At 48.0% G+C, this 18896-nt stretch overlaps 1 protein-coding gene across 2 annotated transcripts in view; it reads right to left on the bottom strand.

Annotated features, from left to right (window-relative positions):
* DNAJC6 (DnaJ heat shock protein family (Hsp40) member C6) overlaps positions 1-17261 on the bottom strand; it is a 39888-nt gene extending 22627 nt beyond the window's left edge. For both annotated transcript variants that reach the window (XM_086617381.1, XM_086617383.1), the window contains exons 1-4: positions 17069-17261; positions 1239-1389; positions 288-337; positions 33-181 (exon numbers count right to left, since the gene is read on the bottom strand). In XM_086617381.1, the coding sequence (XP_086473507.1) occupies positions 33-181; positions 288-337; positions 1239-1389; positions 17069-17261 (543 nt within the window). The remainder of the gene's footprint in view (positions 1-32; positions 182-287; positions 338-1238; positions 1390-17068) is intronic.
* Between the last annotated feature and the right edge of the window lie 1635 nt (positions 17262-18896).

The raw sequence follows: 18896 nt of genomic DNA, 5'->3' as shown, positions 1-18896 counted from the left end.
CTGCTCTTGTTAACCCCTCAGAAGACACTCACCCGGTTGTGAAACTTGGCACTGCGATAATACTTGGGTGACAAGTTGAAGACGGTGTAGTGGTCAGGATGTCTGGAATCCAAAAACGTCCGTACGTCTTCAATGTGGTTCCTGAATCCCAGCTCAACGCCTTCAGCCGGAAAAGACATCACTAGAAACGTAAGAAGGAGCCAGGTTGAGCGTGCACCATAAGGGGTTTATGGACTTGTGAACCCCGGGGTACGACAGGTTTGATTTGGCTGATGAGCAGTACTTACCGATGATTCTTGAGGTAATGTATGAAATATCTAGCTCCCCCTTGGTGTAACTAAAAGAAGACAAAGTAGGAGACAGACATTATGCACGTGTGTACAGTAGGCAGCACATTACAGGAACCAGAAGAGTGTTTTCCCCACAAAGATCTGCTTTCGACTCAAGGGAAGAATGATCTTAAAACTGATTCTTTGTACTTTGCTGTTATGCCTGAAGAAGAGGGTGCAAATAGCTTCCTGCAGACAGTGGCCCAGCCTTCCCTTCTACCGGCCGCAGAAGCTTCCAAAACTGGTCCCTTTTCCCTTTTGTCATTAATTTTCAGTGCCAGTTTTCAGGAGAAATCTCCAGTAGTTTGCCACTTTGCAGATCCCTCAAAGCTTCTCAGGTCTTGCCTGAAGTTTCATTAATTTACCGTAACCCCGTATGGCTCAGAGGCAGGTAGAGTGCCAAGCACAGGGGACAACCCCAGCAGAGGTGACCAAAGCAAAGTCACTTCAGCTCTTTTCTGCTCAAAAGGGGGCTATAGCGAAGGGAACAGTTACACCAGCAAGAAGAGTCTCCTTGCACAGCAGAGGGAAGGCATACAACATAAGCCAATTGTCAGTGACAAAATATTTTAGTGGTGGCTGAGCAGAAGGACCCCGCAGGGGTCAATGGAGGAATTGGAGACCAAGTGCTCTGCTTTCACCAGGGGCGCCTTTTCCAGATTTCAAGGATATTGATTCTCACTTACTATGAAACTTAGATTTAATTTTTTTTTTTCACTTTGGTTTTCCCACTTCCTTGAGACCAAATACCCGTTATGAGACAGAACCAAAGAAGTCACTTGTGATTTTCACCTCCTTCCTTCGTTAGGTTAGCTGCAAGTTGGGCTGCGTTAGTCAAGACAGCAGCTCACACCAGCACTTTGCAGCTAGTGATTTTACCTGCGTTAGGCAGCTTCAGCTATACTGTACCTGGCAACAGATTGCATGACCTTTGAAGATGTATCTTTCAGGGTATCCTTCAGGTTATCCTTCAAATTGCTGAAGAGTCTCCCTGCTCCTCCTTTCACCATATCTAGCAAGCCTCCCCCATAGCTGGACTCCATGTCTGGTGATGAGGCACCTTCGAGTACAACAAAAGCAAAGCCAACATCACTTATTTGGAACAAATCAACAGAGCCAACAAACCCACAGCTCTGGTCAGTCTGAACGTACTCATGTGTGCTGCTGCATGTCAAGCACGGGGCAAAATGCTTGATAGGACGAGAGGAAATGGCCTCAAGTTGCACCAGGGGAAGTTTAGATTAGATATTAGGAAAAATTTCTTTACTGAAAGAGTGGTCAAACATTGGAACAGGTTGCCCAGGGAAGCGGTGGAGTCACCATGTCTGGAAGTGTTCAAAAAACTTGTAGATGTAGCCCTTCAGGACATAGTATAGTGGGCATGGTCATCTTGGGTTGACGGTTGGACTTGATGATCTCAGAGGTCCTTTCCAACCTTAATGATTCTATGGTTCTATTCTAAAAGTAATTTCAAAGTCACGATTTTCCAGAGATGAGAAAGCAGATTCTTGCCTGCTGAGCTCAGAAACCGTCATTGACTCTCAGCATTGTACCTAGGTTGACTGTTGAGTATCAGTACAGTATGGACAACCACCACACGAGCTGCCTCACCTCTCAACCCAACCAAAGCAAGAGCACCTCTTGCATTCTCTTCAGAATGCAGCTAATTTGCTGATCGTAATCAAGTCCAAATCAACAACTACCTCCACAGAGGTAAGAAAAAGGCAGTAGTGTAAACGACAGCTCTTCTGTGTAACTGTCACAGCTGGCAGTTTGACTGCAGGCTAGAAGGCTGAAGGTTCTCCTATATCCATAGGAAAGGATAGTCCCAGGACAAGTCACCAGAGTGATTTTAAGTCACTTTAAGAGTCCAGTTAGATTTGCTTGAGTGGAAGATCATAAGAGTTTGGGTTTTGGTGAGAAAAGAAGAAAGTTCAGGAACCAAACTTTCCAGCTGAGAACGAGAACTTTTTTGGATATTTACACGTTTGCAGCCTTAGTATAGGACTCAGCAAATTGCTACGGCCAAAGCAGAGCAGGGCTGACCTCCTTGGCAAGCTTTTATTTCACAGCTTGAAACAGCACAAAGCTGCAAAGTCAACAGGAGGCTTACAGAGAGCAAGAGCCATTCAAAGCGTTGCTTTGATGGACTGTGATATGGCCTTACACCTCAGGGGTTCATATTTGGCAATTAAAATACAACAACTCTTCCACTGTCTTGACCAAGAACCAACTTGTTGCGGCCTTCCTTATTACAGCAGTGCTGTGTTAGTAGCGTCAGTCATTCTCCGAAAAGTCAAGTATAATAAATTTGATGTAGACTTGAGTAAATGTGGTTTTGTGCTATCGCAGAATTTAGACATAAACATAGTAAAACGATATTTTAACTGCTTATTGACTACTTAAATTGCTTTCTGTTCGTTACGCCTCAACTATGTTGACCTTGGCAAGTCTTAACTACATTTCTGTAATTCTACATTTGTTACCTCATCGTGTCAGATTAGGCAGAAGACCGAAATCCTTTAGCACAACAAATTAAGCAACAAGCAACCTATGTAAATGCATGCCACGCTCTCAGGCAGTCTCATCATCGAGATGCATCCGCCAAGAGTTGTCTTTCCCAGAGCACCTGGAATGACTGAGAACATTCGTCCTGCTGTAGAGCCATGGGATGGCTGCTTTGTAACCTCTTTTTTGCACATCTGCTTTGGTTGCCCAGAGAGGTGGTGGATGCTCCATCCCTGGAGACGTTCAAGGCCAGGTTGGATGAGGCCCTGAGCAACCTGATCTAGTTGGAGATATCCCTGTTCCTTGCAGGGGGGTTGGACTAGATGACCTTTGAAGGTCCCTTCCAGCCCTAACCATTCTATGATTCTATGATAAAAAGAACTTGCTGGTCATTATTAATTTCTCCAGCACCCAGAAATAGAGATTTATCGTGGTTAAGGCAGGCTGGTGACATTGCCAGTGCTCATGATACATTTTACAGAGACACCTTACAGCTATCACTTCTCTGGTTCCGTGGCACGTCCATGAGTGGTGTTAGATACACGCTGCTGAAATATCGCTCACATAATCATCATTACCAAAAGAAATATTCTAGAGGTATTCAGACTATTAAGAAACATGAAAAAACCTACATCTAAAAAAGCTCCTACTGATTTACTCTGTAGATTACCCAAGCCATTTAAATGGCATTCACTATTTCAAACCCAGAGTGAGCTATCAATAAATATAATATATATCTTTAAACTGGAGACTCCATTGGTAAAGTGATGCTGTTTATTCCCCTGCTCACAGAGGGTGCTTAATGCACTCTGATGTGATCGTGATCCTCATGCACGTGATCCATAGGCTAGACTGGTAAAATTAGAGGTTGTATCTCCTCCTGTGCACTCTGCCAGCTTCAGAACAGAAGATGCCTTCGCAAGGCACAGGAATATTTCTTTTGCCAAACCACCTGAAAGCATCTACTTCAAGTATGATTTAAAAAAATAAATAAATAAATAAATAAAAGAGAGAAAGGAGAAGGAAAAAAAAAATAAATCAAAGTAGCTCATTGGCTTTCAAGTAGAGAATCAGTATTTGATCTCTCTTTAAAAACTTTCCTTTAGTATTACTCTGTGCTAGGAGAGCCAGGGGTGGAAGGAGGAGGTAAAGTTCAAAAGGTGCTTTTGGTTCTGCAGGCCAGCTTTTAATAGAAAGGAAAGGAGAAAGGTGGTAACTTGGAACAGGGGAAGGGAGGCAAAAGGATCAGAGGACCAATGGTACTGGATGAATCTTATTGCTGGAAATGCCATAGGAGAGCAACAGAAAGGCTGAGTATGGAAAGCCTAGAATCTTTAGAAATCAACTCTAAGAGGAGGGGGGAAAATATTAGAGAGAACGAGAAAGAGAAAGAATGAGAATTTCACTATATTTCTAAAAGAAGCAGCAGCAATTAATTCCAAGTTTCCTACGTACAGTAAACCAGAGAGACAGAAAGGATGGCTAATGAAGAAACGCAAGCTGGTGCTACTCAACCAAGAGCACAAAACTTGTATTTCAGATTGAACGTGAGGCAAGTATTACTCAGCTATTGTGAAGCTATTGAGGAAGCTTACAACGCAGCAGCACGTGGTGCTACACCAGGTGCAGGAATTTACTCGGGAATCTTTTAGCCACTGGATGAGAGCAGCATCCTCGGTGCTGGCCAAGACAGTCTTTCTCAGTTATTAGGAACAAAATGGTCTTCAAAACCGTTCCTAGAAGAACAAAATAAATATATTCGCAGGCTCCTCTACTAGGCAGCGTCTCCTACAGAGAATAGAGATGGCTAGAGGAGCAGAAAGGGTTAAAGCATTAACACATGAACGTGACAATATATACAGAAACCCACAGGAACAGCCAAAAGAAATTTGATTTAAAAAGGTAGCCTGCCCTTGCGTTTTTTGCTGAATAAGACATTTCCGTGCTAAGCCCCTCTTGTAAACGGAGACCTTCAGGGCTGCTGCAGAACTTCCCAAAGGACGGCTGTGCTTCCCTGGGCCATGTGCAACAGCCGCTGGCACAGGGCACCAGGACAGGGAACGCTGAGCCCTGCATCCCACACATCTCCTGTGGAAATCAGCCACCTGGCTGGGCACCACCTACCACTGCCATTGCACGTCCCTGAACTGTGCTCGGAGCCAGCTTGTCCTTCTGTGTTTGCTCTTACTGAGCAGGAGCTCAATAAGATTTGAGAGATAAAATTCAAATCAATAATGATTTGAGCAACCTGGTGTAGTGGAAGGTGTCCCTGCCCATGGCAGAGGGGTTGGAACTAGATGACCTTTAAGGTCCCTTCCAACCCAGACCATTCTGTGATTCTATAAAAGTCCTGAGAAAAGAGCAGTTGAGTTTTCCCTCAAGCATGCTGGCCAACCTGCAGAGGACTATGACTTATTCTGAGGTAGAAGAAGGACCAAGGACACTGGCTGAGTCGAAGGGATGAGCCCATCATTGCTCCCTCTTGGAGCCGGGCAGGAAGGAGGTTCAGGTTTCACCACGCAGAGAAAGTGATCACCACTAGCTTGGTCAGGATATGGAGTTAGTGATGTAATGGCATTTCCCTGCTAGAAAAGATCTTCCTACCAGAGTCAGTTGGTAAATTCAGAAGAGAGAGATAGTGCTCTCCCTTAACACAAAGGCAAAAGGCACATTTTGTCTTAAAATGAAGTGCTAAAGGCACATGACACCCCTGCCCTCCCCTCAATCCCACCAGGAACTGCATTCCGTGTGCACATTTGCTTGTGCTGCAGCCAAAGCCAAAATTGACGCTCACAGACCCCACACAAGCTCCAAAAGCATCTTCTGCTACAGCAGAAACAGGAGCTCGCAAGCTCATCTCCACAGAAAGAGTTTGCTGCAAGTGAGCAAGGCAGCAGCCTGCCACGTGGCTCGGATCCCAGTTTTCGGCACGTCATCACGTAGCAGTTCAGGTAACACTGACCATGGGTTGGAGCTGCTGTCTAGAAGTCTCGTTACGGAGAATTAGCCTGTATGTACAGGAGATGCACCTTACATGGCAAGAGCTCTTTATCAACCCAGTTATTGGATATTCCCTGAAAGGCTCCGTGCGCTCCAGAGACGCGCTTCTGGCCTCTATTCGTAGCACGGATTTCAGAGGGATCGCTGGCTAACGGCAGCCTTTTCATTCCCTAGTAAAGGAACTTTTGATGTCATGGGTTTACCGCTGGGTGCACGCTGCAAAGCGTGCCCAAGATGCACGGGATGGCTCTTCCCAGATAGCTCCGTTAGGTGATGCCAACGATGCTCTCCTCGCTGAAGCGCTTCGAGTCAATGGAGCAGCGCGAAAAAAAGACAACTTCATCCGTTTGGTTGGCAAGGTGAAGGCTGTGTTTGTTCTGGCTGAAGGGACTTGTGTTCAGAATAAACCCCCAGCAGTCACCAAATACAGTGACAACCTGCTGCACCTCCTTACAAAACTAAACCAGGCCACGCAGTAGTGTTCCCACCACAGTCCTTTCTCATCAGCAGCTCAAGGGTGGGATTTCTGCAGCTCCGGACAGATTACAACTGAAGGAGCCTCTGCTGACAGCACCAGCCTTGTGCTGGGCAGAATGGAAGCTGAAGAGTGTAGAAACCTTAATTAAAGCACTTAAGCCCTCTCCTTGCTCTCCAGATAATTTTACAGAGAAGATGTGCAGTGCAGGAGGAGAACTTCTCTTGCCAAGGCTGCCGAGACACTGCATCCCTACAGACACGTCCCACGGCAGCGGGTGCACGGCCTCGGAGGAGAACGCTGTGATCACCAGGGAAGTTCAGAAGGACACGCTCCTGTACAGGAACGGCTGAGCATGGCTGCTCTGCCTGCTGTTCCACCATGACCTGCTCACCAATGGCACTGGTGTTATGCCAGAGAGATGTGAAGCGCTTCAGCAGGAGGGCTTTGGGGTGTTGGGAGCTTGCAGGCAGACCTTCGATACTGCCAAAAGAGACCCACTGTGATCTCTCTTCCTTTAGTAAAGCAAAACCAGCAATATTAGCCAAACTAGGAAAGTTGTCTTCTGCGTACGGACAGAGAAAGAACCCACACTGTATCCAGAAGGGAAATTTCTCCCTCCTCCCATACTCCCACGAAGGACCAATGGCCTCAGCTCCTCCTGCTGCAGTCCCACAGCAACGTTTGTGCCTAGTCTCAAAAGCAAAGACTCTTAAACCAGTCCTGTTTTAAAGACTGGGGTTTTGGGGCCAGAAACGGGTGAAGGAAGCAGGTGTGACCCTGCACGACGGGGGCACCAGCCACCACCACCTGCAACCAGAGGTCTCACACGGAGGGGCCAGCAGCAGAGGGTACCACGCTCCCACCATCCGATGGAGATGCTCAGTGCTTGGGACGAGCGAGAACCACCTGGTTTGGCAGCTTTCCCTGCCGGATCAGCACATCACGGCCCTCGTCTGCCCGGGGGTCCCTGAGCACCACCCCCACCAGCCAACCCACAAACCCTACGAACCACAGGGCACGAATTCCAGCTCTCCAGAGAATTAAGGGGGAAATGAGCCGACATTTAAAAGGCATTTAAGACTGTCTCAGTCTGAGTATTTATGCTGATGAAGCAATACCGAGCTTGAGAGCGGGGAGGTGAAAGCAAGACGTCTAGAAATGGAAGATCTTAAGTACTGTGTTTCATAGGTTACTTAGCAAGAGTAAGCAGACCCTTTTTGCCTGCAAAGAGCAAACAAAAAGCAGACATGAAACTATAGGAAAGGAAGCAGGTTTGCCCCAGTCTGCCAAGACTATATGTAACAGTGTCTTCAATGTCAAAATATTAATTTTTTTTGCTCAGAGAGCTGCTGCCTGGGCTTTCCTTAGAGATGGAGTGAGGAAAGAGCTAAATTTTCCCCCGTTCCTCACCACAGCTATTCTCCAGAAAAGCACTGATGTCTTCATCCAGCTGAAAGAGGGGAGATTTAGATGAGATCTAAGGAAGAAATTTGTTACACTGAGGGTGGTGAGGCACTGGCACAGGTTGCCCAGAGAAGCTGTGGCTGCCCCATCCCTGGAAGTGTTCAAGGCCAGGTTGGATGAGGCTTTGGGCAACCTGGTGTAGTGGAGGGTGTCCCTGCCCATGGCAGGGGAGTTGGAACTAGATGGTCTTGAAGGTCCCTTCCAACCCAAACTGTTCTATGATTCATGCCCCACCCTCCCAAAACAAGGGCTTAGTTTGGGGGAATTAAACGTTCCTCCATATTCTCTTTCTGCAGTACCACGAGAGCCTGACGCTATGATGAGAAGAAAACTTTTTAGCTGCTGCGTACGTGTCCCAAATTCCACATTTCTGGATATATTCAGCCACTCATCAGGCCTTCTCCCTCCCCACAGAGTATTTTGGGGGGGTGGGGAGGTGTTTGCTTGTCTTTTCTCCCCAGACTATCACCAGGGCACGGCGTGAAAGGGCAGGAAGGGACGTGGTGGGGGCTGCCCGGTGCTGTGGCAGAAAGGGCCCTTTGAAAGGTCCCCGAACGGGCAGAAGTTGAGCCGTTGTTGTTGTGGCTCCAACAACAAAGCCCGAATTGTTTTGAAGGAACACTCAGCAAAAAAAAAACGATACTATTTGTGCTTCTGCCTCCCCCCTCCCACCCCACCGCCGGCGGAGGAGCAGCCACAGCTCACGTTCCTCCCGCACGCGATGCTGGACGCGGTTTCACGTCCACATTAAGGGACATAATGCCACCGCCGCGGCCCCGTCATCGTATCCACCGGCTGTGCCATGGCGTTGCACAAGAGCGTGCGAAGGGGAGGAGCAGCAGCCCTGGCACCCCGCCACGACGTTAGTAGAGCATCCTCGTATAGGTGCATCACCCATGGAGGGGTGTATGTGTGCCAAAAGATGGACAGTCAGCCCGACCCAGGCACAGCAGAGTCCCCAGACCCCTGGGCACCCTCAGCCCCGCTAGTTCCTGCCGTTCCCCACACCCATCCTATCTTCCATGCTCAGCACTTGGTCTTTCACGAGATGGCAAATCAATCTGCAGACATTACTGGAAGAGTTTTAACTCCCGTTCCAAGGGAGAGGCTGGCACTGAAAATCTCTGGGCAGGTGGCTCCTTTGCATCCAGCGATAATCGATAGCGTCTAGATCCGAGTGTTTCATTCGTCAACCACATTTTAAGAGCACAACCTCAGCGCCCCGAAGCCCGACCCTCCCTAACTGTTCTTTCCAGCACAGAGCTCTCTTCTGGGCAGCTGAGCTTTATCACATTTAAGCAAAGACTCTAAAACATCAAGGCTATTATATGCACTTAAATCCTCTCTTAGATCAGACGTAGCCCAAGTGTCATAATTACATCAGGTTTTTAATTGGCACCGAGTGGTGGTTCGCAAAGGGGCTGGGGAGAAATCAGCAGCAAGAGAATTAAAACAGTGATAAAGGGGCATTCGCAGGAAAGGAGAGCGATTCTACCTGCAGAAATTTCTTGGGAAGATCCTCAGACTCACACAGACCCTGAAGACTGATTTTATTTTTTTTTTTTCCTTTTTATAGCTACCAGTCTCATCCGTCCCCTCCTCCACCGCCGTCCCAGATTCCTGGTAGAGTTAGATTCCCTACAAAGCTGAGCAGAGATATCTTAAAGTGTTATTTTATAAAAATAAACAGCAAAACACGTGCAGAGTAGAACTTCAGGACAACAGCAGCAGAACAGGCTCCTACCAGTCGACAATGCCATCGCCAAGACCCCCAAATCCAGGCTGCACTCATCCTGATGCTTTAAAACACGTGGTGGAGGCGTGCAAGCGGAAGGCTGCTTTGGCAAGTGTGATCCCCAAGAAAAGAGGTTAAAGCCCGTGGGAATGACTTCAGCGTGGCCAAAAGGAAGTCTGAGATCAGGCTGTAAAGATGTTTGGAGTCTCTAAGGGCACAGGGAAGCAGGAGATGCGCTACGAGCCAAGGAGCCTAATGCAAGACAAGGGCTCATCAGATCACAAATCATATGAGATTATAAATCAGTATTATCCCTCGTCCCAAACCTGCGCAGTTTGGCTATTTTGCAATAAAATGATGAGATTGCTCAAGACAAAACCCAGCGGTTCTTGAGCAGGAGGGGAGAGCCGGATTCACCGCAGATGAGTTGGGGGCTGATTACCCAGAGAGGAAAAACGACCACAGGGAGCTCCCCTGAGCACAACCAGCTTCAAAACACGGGGGTGAAAGCCAGAATATTTCTTTCCTAAGCGGGAAAGTAGTGACAGGACACGGGGCAATGGCTTTAAACTGAAAGAGGGGAGATTTAGATTGGATCTAAGGAAGAAATTTTTCACTCTGGGGGTGGTGAGGCACTGGCACAGGTTGCCCAGAGAAGCTGTGGCTGCCCCATCCCTGGAAGTGTTCAAGGCCAGGTTGGATGAGGCTTTGAGCAACCTGGTGTAGTGGAGAGTGTCCCTGCCCATGGCAGGGGGGTTGGAACTGGATGATCTTGAAGGTCCCTTCCAACCCAAACCATTCTATGATTCTATGATTCTAATTAGCATAAGACACAGACAAAGGCAGTAACACAAACTGCAACTGGATAAGCAATGCTAGGTGAGGTTGGGAGAGGATGAGCTGCAGGAGGTAAGTACAGGAAGAGCTTCCATCATTCAGGAGGCAAGGACAGGCAGCTGCTCCCCAGTCAACATCTGCTCCTTCCATCATAAGGACCAGTTCAGTGCCCAGAGGTTTAGCACTGACCAGTCTTGTGGTGCAGACATCCCAAGCATTAAGACATAGAATCATAGAATCATAGAATCATAGAATGGTCAGGGCTGGAAGGGACCTTCAAAGGTCATCTAGTCCAACCCCCCTGCAAGGAACAGGGATATCTCCAACTAGATCAGGTTGCTCAGGGCCTCGTCCAACCTGGCCTTGAACGTCACCAGGGATGGAGCATCCACCACCTCTCTGGGCAACCTGTTCCAGTGTTCTACAACTCTCATGGTAAAAAATTTTTTCCTAATATCCAATCTGAATCTACCCCCCTCTATTTTAAAACCATTACCCCTTGTCCTATCACAACTGGCCCTCCTGAACAGCCTCTCCCCATCTTTCTTGTAGGCCCCCTTGAGGTACTGGAAGACCGCTATAAGGTCACCCCGGAGCCTCCTCTTCTCCAGGCTGAACAGCCCCAACTCTTTCAGCCTGTCCTCATAGGAAAGGTGCTCCAGCCCTCTTATCATCTTCGTGGCCCTCCTCTGGACCCGGACATCTTCAACACTTTATTGAAATGAGGGAGTAGTTGGGGCTTTTTTGTTGTTGTTTCGGGTTTTTTGTTTGCTTCTTTGGGGTTGTTTGGTTTTGTTGTGCATTTTTTTTTTTTTTTTACTGTAACTTTCCAGCAATTAGCTGGCACTGCAACTATCCAGACCTTTTGCCTGGAATAGCTGGCGTATCAGCTAGAAATTCCCTCAAGACCCAAAGGTCCATTACTACCTGCCCAAGAACTTCTTGGCTGCTTCACCTCTAACAGAGGCATCACCTCGTGTTGTTCTGCCCTTCTCGCTCCCAAAAGCTATGAGCACCCTTTTCAGACACAGAGAATAAAGCCATTATAAGCTTAAAAGGGGCTCATATACTATAGAAACTGGGAGGAAAGAGAGGAGGTAGGAGGAACTGAGAAGCTCCTAAAGGAGATGCTTCGAATAGGAACAGGTTTGGGTTCACATCTTAAGGAATCTGTGCATTTCTGCTGCTGTTGGGTAACACATGTCCAGGCAGGCAGTGCTGCCTCCATCCTCAAATACTGCTCCGACTACAGGGAAAGCCGTGTTCTCCCTCCCACAAGAAGTCACGGTCCCTTTCTATGACTCAGTTTTCTGTGTGTGGGCTGGGACAAGGTCCCCGACCTCCGCCGGGAAGCACTCGGAGCCTCCAGCAGCACGTAGGGTAGAGAAGCTCAAGAACTTCTTTTTGTGCTTTTCTATGATAAAATTCTAGAACTAATATTGTATGAGCCCAAGGCTTTTTATTTGAAGGTTCATTTGAGACTGCCCAAAAACAAACTTCATGGAAATTGGAAGAATTAAGATATTTCTACTTTTGCTTGAGAAAGAGTAGCTAAAGAATGCTGCTTGCACCATCAGCTAAGAAATATGGAGGATTTCCACAAAGAGGGATTTTTCTTCCTTTTTCAGAAGGGTAGTGATGGGGGGGGGTAATTACCCCCCAGTACTGTGCCAGATTTGTTTCATTTGTTATATATTCTCCCTTATGAAGCTCGTACTACAGCAAACGAAACGCGCGTGAGGGCTGGGACACTGAACTACTAGCACAAGCCATGAAACTGGTCTTTAAAGTTGATTGACATTCTCTTTGCTTCTCCTCCCTGTCAAAACAACAACAACAAAAAAGCGCTACTGCCAGCACCAAACCATTCAAGTGTCCAAAACACACCAACCAAACAAAAGAGTTATTAAACCGGACCTCCCCGCTTGAAAAGGCAGCTAGAAGAGAATACAAGACAACATTGTCAGCGACGGTCTTTGTCCCTGTGCCAGTGACATGGAGATGTCTCTCTTCTGACTCAGTGAAAAGGAATCACCAGAGGACAAGAGATCATGTTTGCAAGCGTAAAACAGTTCAAGAAATCTCAACTTCGACACTTGCAACTTATTTTAAACGCTTTTCTGTTGCGGGTGCTCTGCCCGAGGAAGCACGTAGCACAAGCAGGTCTATCACAGAAGTGTTTAAAAGCTCTTTTGTAGATTAGCTGGTTTATAAACACCACAGAAGAGTACAGAAAGAGTTTTTTCTTTTCATAACATGTACCCTTGCTGTTACTTTTATATCTTATTTCCTAGAACCTCTTCTTCTTTCAATGCTCAGCCAGCTGCTAAGAAAGCATTATTGAATGCCACAGCAAAAACCTAAATAAATTGCTGCCTCGCCGTCTGCTTCTCATCTTGTGAGCACTTTCAGCAACTTAAAAATAAAGAGACAAAAGCAATACTGCAGAGATGTTCTTGGAATTTGTTTTTTGGACTCGCAATGTTTTGTGCCCTGCCAGCTTCAAGTTTCCCCTTATCTCCCCTCCCCTTCCATCCTCAACTCCCAACCCAAGTCCAGCACGCTTCCTGGGGGAACTGGTAGGTAGCAGTAACATCTAGCTCCCGTTGGAGTTATGCACTGTGATCAGGTTACTGTATTGCATCTGCCAGATTTCATAGGAGTTTTTTAAAATGTTACATCAGGAGCCCAACATTCCGCAGTTTAGGGCACGCGCTGAAGTTGCACAGAGCTTCAACGCCCGCTCGAGGCAACACAGAACTTCAGCATGACCCTGTACGAACGGGCCACGCTGTGAGATATAAATCTCAGATTTCAATATTCCGACCAATATTTCATTCCAACTGGTTTAAGACTGGCAAAGTTTAAAGGGACCAAAGACAAGGTCATCACACACGCATCATCAGACACCAGTGGTAACCGATACGGCCGCCCTACCTGAAATAAAGTTTCTGCTCTTGGCTCCGTTGAGCTGAACCGAAGCCTAACGGGGAGGCACTTGACATCACTGTGGGCAGGAGTTTCCGTTTATGCTGTACCTCAGGCTACACTTTGGGCAACTTAAATTGTCACGACATCAGTTAAACAGCTCATGTTGGCGCTCCTCTGTGTGCCACGGGTGACGGTGGCAGAAGAATTTTTAACGATTTGAACCAAGAAGTGTTCACCAGTTCCAAAGACTTTGCAAATCTTATTCTCCCAGGCTCAGCCACTGGACACAGCCCGGCCAGAGCCTCCATCCCAGCACCTGCCCTCCCAGCATGCTGGCACAGAGGCACAGTACGGTCAGAGAGCCCCTCCAAGCCTCTGTGCCAGCTTCCTCTCCAGCCATGATCAGATCCCACCTTCCAACAGCAACCCCTTCCCACACACATAGTCCTCTTGGTTCTTAGCTTTTCTTTTTTTTTTTTTTTTTAATTTTTTTCTTTTGACACTAAACAATACCAGTCCAAAAAAATATTAAGCCAATTATCATAAGTACTCGGGAATTACAGCAAAGCTGTAGCCACTGATTATTTTCATTGCAAGAAGCTGTTTGTGAGATTGCAAGCCCACAATAAGAGATGATACTTTTAAGATCTAATACTTCAAATTAGTTTTAAAAAAATTAATAGAAAAACCCTACAGGGGCCCACTTTCTCAACTCATGGGAGCCAGTGTCATTGCAGCAACAGCAAACACAGCCACGCTGGCTAAACCAAGGGCAATTTGCCCCACAATTGCCAGCACCTTCCCTTCTCACCCACCTAACTTCTATAATCACTTAATATGAACCCACACGCACGTCTTCCAGAGGGCAAAGGCCATTTTTCCATGCCCAGAACACACTGCCCTGGTGCAGATGAAACTTAACACACGGGGAGAGAAGAGGAAGGTTGGATTCTCCAACTACTTAACTTCATGGAAGATGCTATTTAACTGCCTGCAGAGACGTTGGGCTCGAGCGCAGCAATAGCCCCTCCAACCAGCCCAGCCCGCTGCCCCACACGCCCCAGATTGCTGGGTGACACACAGAAGAAAAAACAAAACAAAAAAAAAAAAAACCTGAAATGGGAGGGAGGGAAGTTCATAACGAGCCCTGATTTGGCCCAGGTGCCTCAAGGATTTTACCTTCAGGGTCTGCCACTTAATTCCCCTGCCCCACCGAAGCCCAGCAGCACATCTCCCTCGAGCCACAAAGTGTCACCAATTCATCTCACCCTTCTCCTTCCTGAGGGACTTGAGTCTCTTTTCTCAAGTGAAACACGCTCTTTCACTGCCCACCTAGGGAATTTAGACTTTGGTGTCATTAGTGGGAGGAGTCTCAAGTATTTTTAATATGAATATATTCTCTATTTATTTAAAAAAACAAAACACAGAAGGTGGGGCGTTTGTTTTTTCCTTGCTCCTAATACACCAAACCCCCAACCACCTTGTTTTCCTGTTTTTCTCTTACACTGCTCCCCAGTCTCACCCCCTATAACTATCCATCTTCACACTGCATTAAAGATAAATCATGTCCCACAATCCAGGAGCAGCTTCGATTACCACATTACTAAAAATCACAAGCACACCTGAGGGGTGGATATGGTTCTTTAAGGTTTTATAATTTCATACTTAGGAAAAAAAAATAAAAATGTCTTTGCAATGAACTGATAAAAATCAGGCATTTATCATTTTACCACCAAAAAGCTCTTACTAAACAGATGAGGTATTAAAAAAAAAAATAAAAATCCTATAAACTCAATTCGAGGGCCACATTAAGGCCTGAGGTTTGTTGCTGCTTAAGTGTCAGGAGTGTCGTTGTTTAAAATTTAGGCAGTGAGCGCACGAAAATGAACTAAAGGAAGCGAACGCTGCTTAACACAGATCTCCTAACCATCAGCTTCCAAATCCCAGAGGCAGCCCTTGATCAAACCCACGTGTTTACGGGGAGAACATCCTAGAAACTGATAGAGGGCATTAATACAATTAATGCTCTGGGATGTCTTCCTAGTTAGCAGCTGGATTGTTGAAACGCCTGAATATTGCACAAAACCCGTACATAAAGGTATGGTCTAGCTATTTGTGTGCACTTTTTTATTTGCTTAGCAGGGAGCAGAATGGCTTGAAAGAACCGAACAGAACGATCGTAACAGCAACACTCAAATTTAATACACTGAGCTGGCGTGAGACAAAAGCCATGACTTGACACGAGCTGCGGCACGCTCCCGCACCTGGCTGGATGCAAACGCCACCTTCCACAACACTAATGCCTTTGGTTCTTAAAGTTCCAGCAAGCTCATTCAGATAATTGCTTTCAACGATAGACATTAAACGGACCGCAATATCCAACCATCTCCGCCGACGTAAGAATCCCAACACTGTAACACAGCAGCGTGCTGCGAGTGAGAATCTGCTGGCACGTGCTATGACTACAAGCAACTGTAGCAGAGATATCAGAGCAGCAAATTCAAATACGTTTCTAAAGCCCAGGAGTAAAAAAAAAAAAAAAAAAAGTTAAAAAAGACAAAGCCGACTCCCAAAAGAACTCTTGAAAGCAAAACCAAACGGCAAGGGGGAAGAGGAAAACATGACTCATACATCAGAGAAAATGTGAAAAAAAAAATCAAGGTAAGGCTCTCCCCACCCAACTCCAGACATAGGTCATTTTTTTTCCTCCTTGAGAAGAGGTTACCAGATTAAACCAAAGGTAACGCATTTTAAGCGCTCACTGTCTTGTGTTCTACCCCTTCCTTTCACAGAACAGTCCAGGCATCGCTGTGAGATCCCCCGTTACAACGGGCAGACGTCCACTTTGATCCCCCTCAACTAAACAGGGTATTTCCCTGGACACGTCTGATCTTTAGAAGTTCCCTGCAAAGGCTGTAAATGTTCATTGTGATGGGCACATGCAACCAACCAGAGCCAGAGCCAGTTCATTTTGAGGGATCATTTAAGAGCCACCAGATGAGTACTCTCGATTACGGGTGATCCAGGCAAATTTGAACCTGTGATTTAGAAGTGAAAAGCTCCCATTACCAGGCATAAAGACCATCTGGTTCCCCCACTCTCTGATTAAAAAAAAAAAATAAAAATAATGGTGCATGCAGTGCATCATCTATCAGAATTAATCCAACTCAGTTTGACGAGGGCTTTTTAGAGGAGGAGGAAAAAAAAAAAAAGTAGTAATAGAATCATAGAATGGTTTGGGATGGAAGGGACCTCAAAGATCATCTAGTTCCAACTAGAATGTCATGGGCAGGGACACCCTCCACTAAACCAGGTTGCTCAAAGCCCCATCCAACCTGGCCTTGAACACTTCCAGGGATGGGGCAGCCACAGCTTCTCTGGGCAACCTGTGCCAGTGCCTCACCACTCTCAGAGGGAAAAATTTCTTCCTTAGATCTAATCGCAACCTGCCCTCTTTTCAGTTAATGATTCCGTGAAATAAGTCAGTTGGGGAAAGATCCCAAAACACTCCATCCGTTTTAGCTTCGGAACAACCTTTTCCCGCTGCGGGCTGACCACAGCAGCCGAACCCCGCGGGCTCGGCCAGCTGCTGCTTCCCCGCGCCTCGCCCGCCTTTCCCTCGGACAAAGGGCCGCTATTGTCGCCGGCTCCCAACACCCCCAGCCCCACGCAGCGACACCCCCCACCCCGTTTCGGGGCAGACCCCCCCTCCCCAAAACCCTCCCCCCCCTCCCATGACCCCCCCCCCCTCCTCCCGCGGACCCCGGCGCGGGGGCGCGCCCCTACCGGAGCTGTCCATGGTGCTGCCGCCGGCGCCGCGCTGCTGCGGCGGCTGCTGCTGCCGCGCCGGGCTCCGGCCGCTCGCCCCCGCCGCCGCCGCGCCGGTCCCGGCCTTGCCCTCAGCGCCGCTGGCCACCAGCTGTAAGGATTCATAGCCGTCACTGCCCGGCTTTTTCCGGTAGCTCCCGAGCAGGCTCATGGGCGAAGCGGGCGGAGAACCCTCCTCTAACGCCGCGGGCAGGAGGGGAAGACAAGCGCTCCGGCCGCCCCGAGGGGAGGGGAAGGGCGGGGCGGGATGGGGCGGCCTCCCTTCCCTACATCTTCCCCCCCCTCCTCGCCTTCCCCCGCCACCTCCGTGGAGTCGGTGCCGCCTCCTCCCGCCCCTCCGAGGCCCGGAAGCAATCGCGGAGGCCGCAGCCCAAACGGCGGGGCCGGCTGGGTTTGAGCTCCCCCCCCTCCATCCCCCGGTAGAATTAGCTTTGCGTTAATTAGGTGAGGAGGTGCTGGAAACGCTGCCGCGGCCGCGGAGCGATGGCGCTCGGAGCGGTGTCGGCAGCTGCTGCGAGCGGTTAGTTACCAAAAAGTGCTGGATCGACACCGCTTCCTGCTGTCGGGGGGGTTATTCGTGCTGTCGGGTCAACACAGCCCTCTCCCAAAAGAGGTCTGTCAGCTCGGGGGCTGAGGCTGTGCAGCTGGCACAAAGAGGTTCTCGAAAGAGCGAGCGATATTTCAGATCTTTCTGTCGCACCGGTGGAAGGTGCCTTCCCTGGGAACGGGCCAAGGTCACCGAGTTACAGGCTGACACGGCCGGTTCTGCAGTCTGGAGGAGAAGGGATAGCACAGCAGCTCTGCACGGAGCCTCCAAGAACTAAACAGCATCTCTGGTTCGGTGTAACACCACATCTGTCTGCGGGGAAGTAACCGGAGGGGCTACTGAACCGCAGCGCCGTGTCCCGGCAGGCACTGTGGGATGGTTCGGCATCCCAAACCTCTACCTGTGCCACTGCTGGCTTAAAACCAGTGGCCTCCAGCTGAAGAAGCGCTACCACCGATGGCTAAGCCATGTTTGTTGCAAGTTGTCACCAATCTGTTTTTAGCTGTTCGCACGTAAACAGAGTTTAGACCCACACAAAGCGTGTCCTTGAACAACCGATGAGCCGTACCTCGCTCGACGCATGTTGCAGCCCCGGCTCCTAGATCATAATTTCATTTTACCTGAAGCGGAGGAACTGAGGGATGTTCCAGAGGAAATGACCACTATTAAACTCTTCTAAATGGATTTCTTTTTAATTTAAGGAAGGCAAAAAAGAAGCTGTAGCATCCAGACACAAGTATGCCTTCAATCTCGTACAGAAAGGACGGAAAGTACTCTGCTTAGAAAAATAGTGTGGGTTTGCTTCTAAAGCAATAACATCAATAAGCGCTTCTGTAGCCCTAACCATAACTTGAAATATTACTGACACTTGGCTTAAACTTTCCTGCTCAACACTCCAGGGCAGCGGGCACCCAGTATAGCCGTACCTCGTCCTGTGCTATTGTTTATAGAACAATGTTATGCCATGGTGCAGACAAGGTACATCCGTGACCCAGAATTTTCTCAGAAAAATCCAAGCAGATTTACAAGCCGCAAACTAAAATGAACGAACCCGACATAAACGGTTCGCAGTTAACAGTGGTGACAGCTTGAACTCGAGGTCAGAACTGTGTTATTTTCTAGCCCTTTGTTACTGGGCTCTTAATACACGGATCTGTACGGAGCAGCACACGGATTGCAATGCCCATCAGTAGGAACGGGTTCTCCTCCCTCTTGGCACCCATACACAGCGACTTCATA

The sequence above is a fragment of the Tauraco erythrolophus genome, chromosome 10, assembly GCF_009769465.1.
Source record: "Tauraco erythrolophus isolate bTauEry1 chromosome 10, bTauEry1.pri, whole genome shotgun sequence".
Classification (NCBI taxonomy): domain Eukaryota; kingdom Metazoa; phylum Chordata; class Aves; order Musophagiformes; family Musophagidae; genus Tauraco; species Tauraco erythrolophus.
The sequence above is the reverse complement of the archived record's forward strand: the minus strand, read 5'-3'. Positions and strand labels throughout refer to the sequence as shown.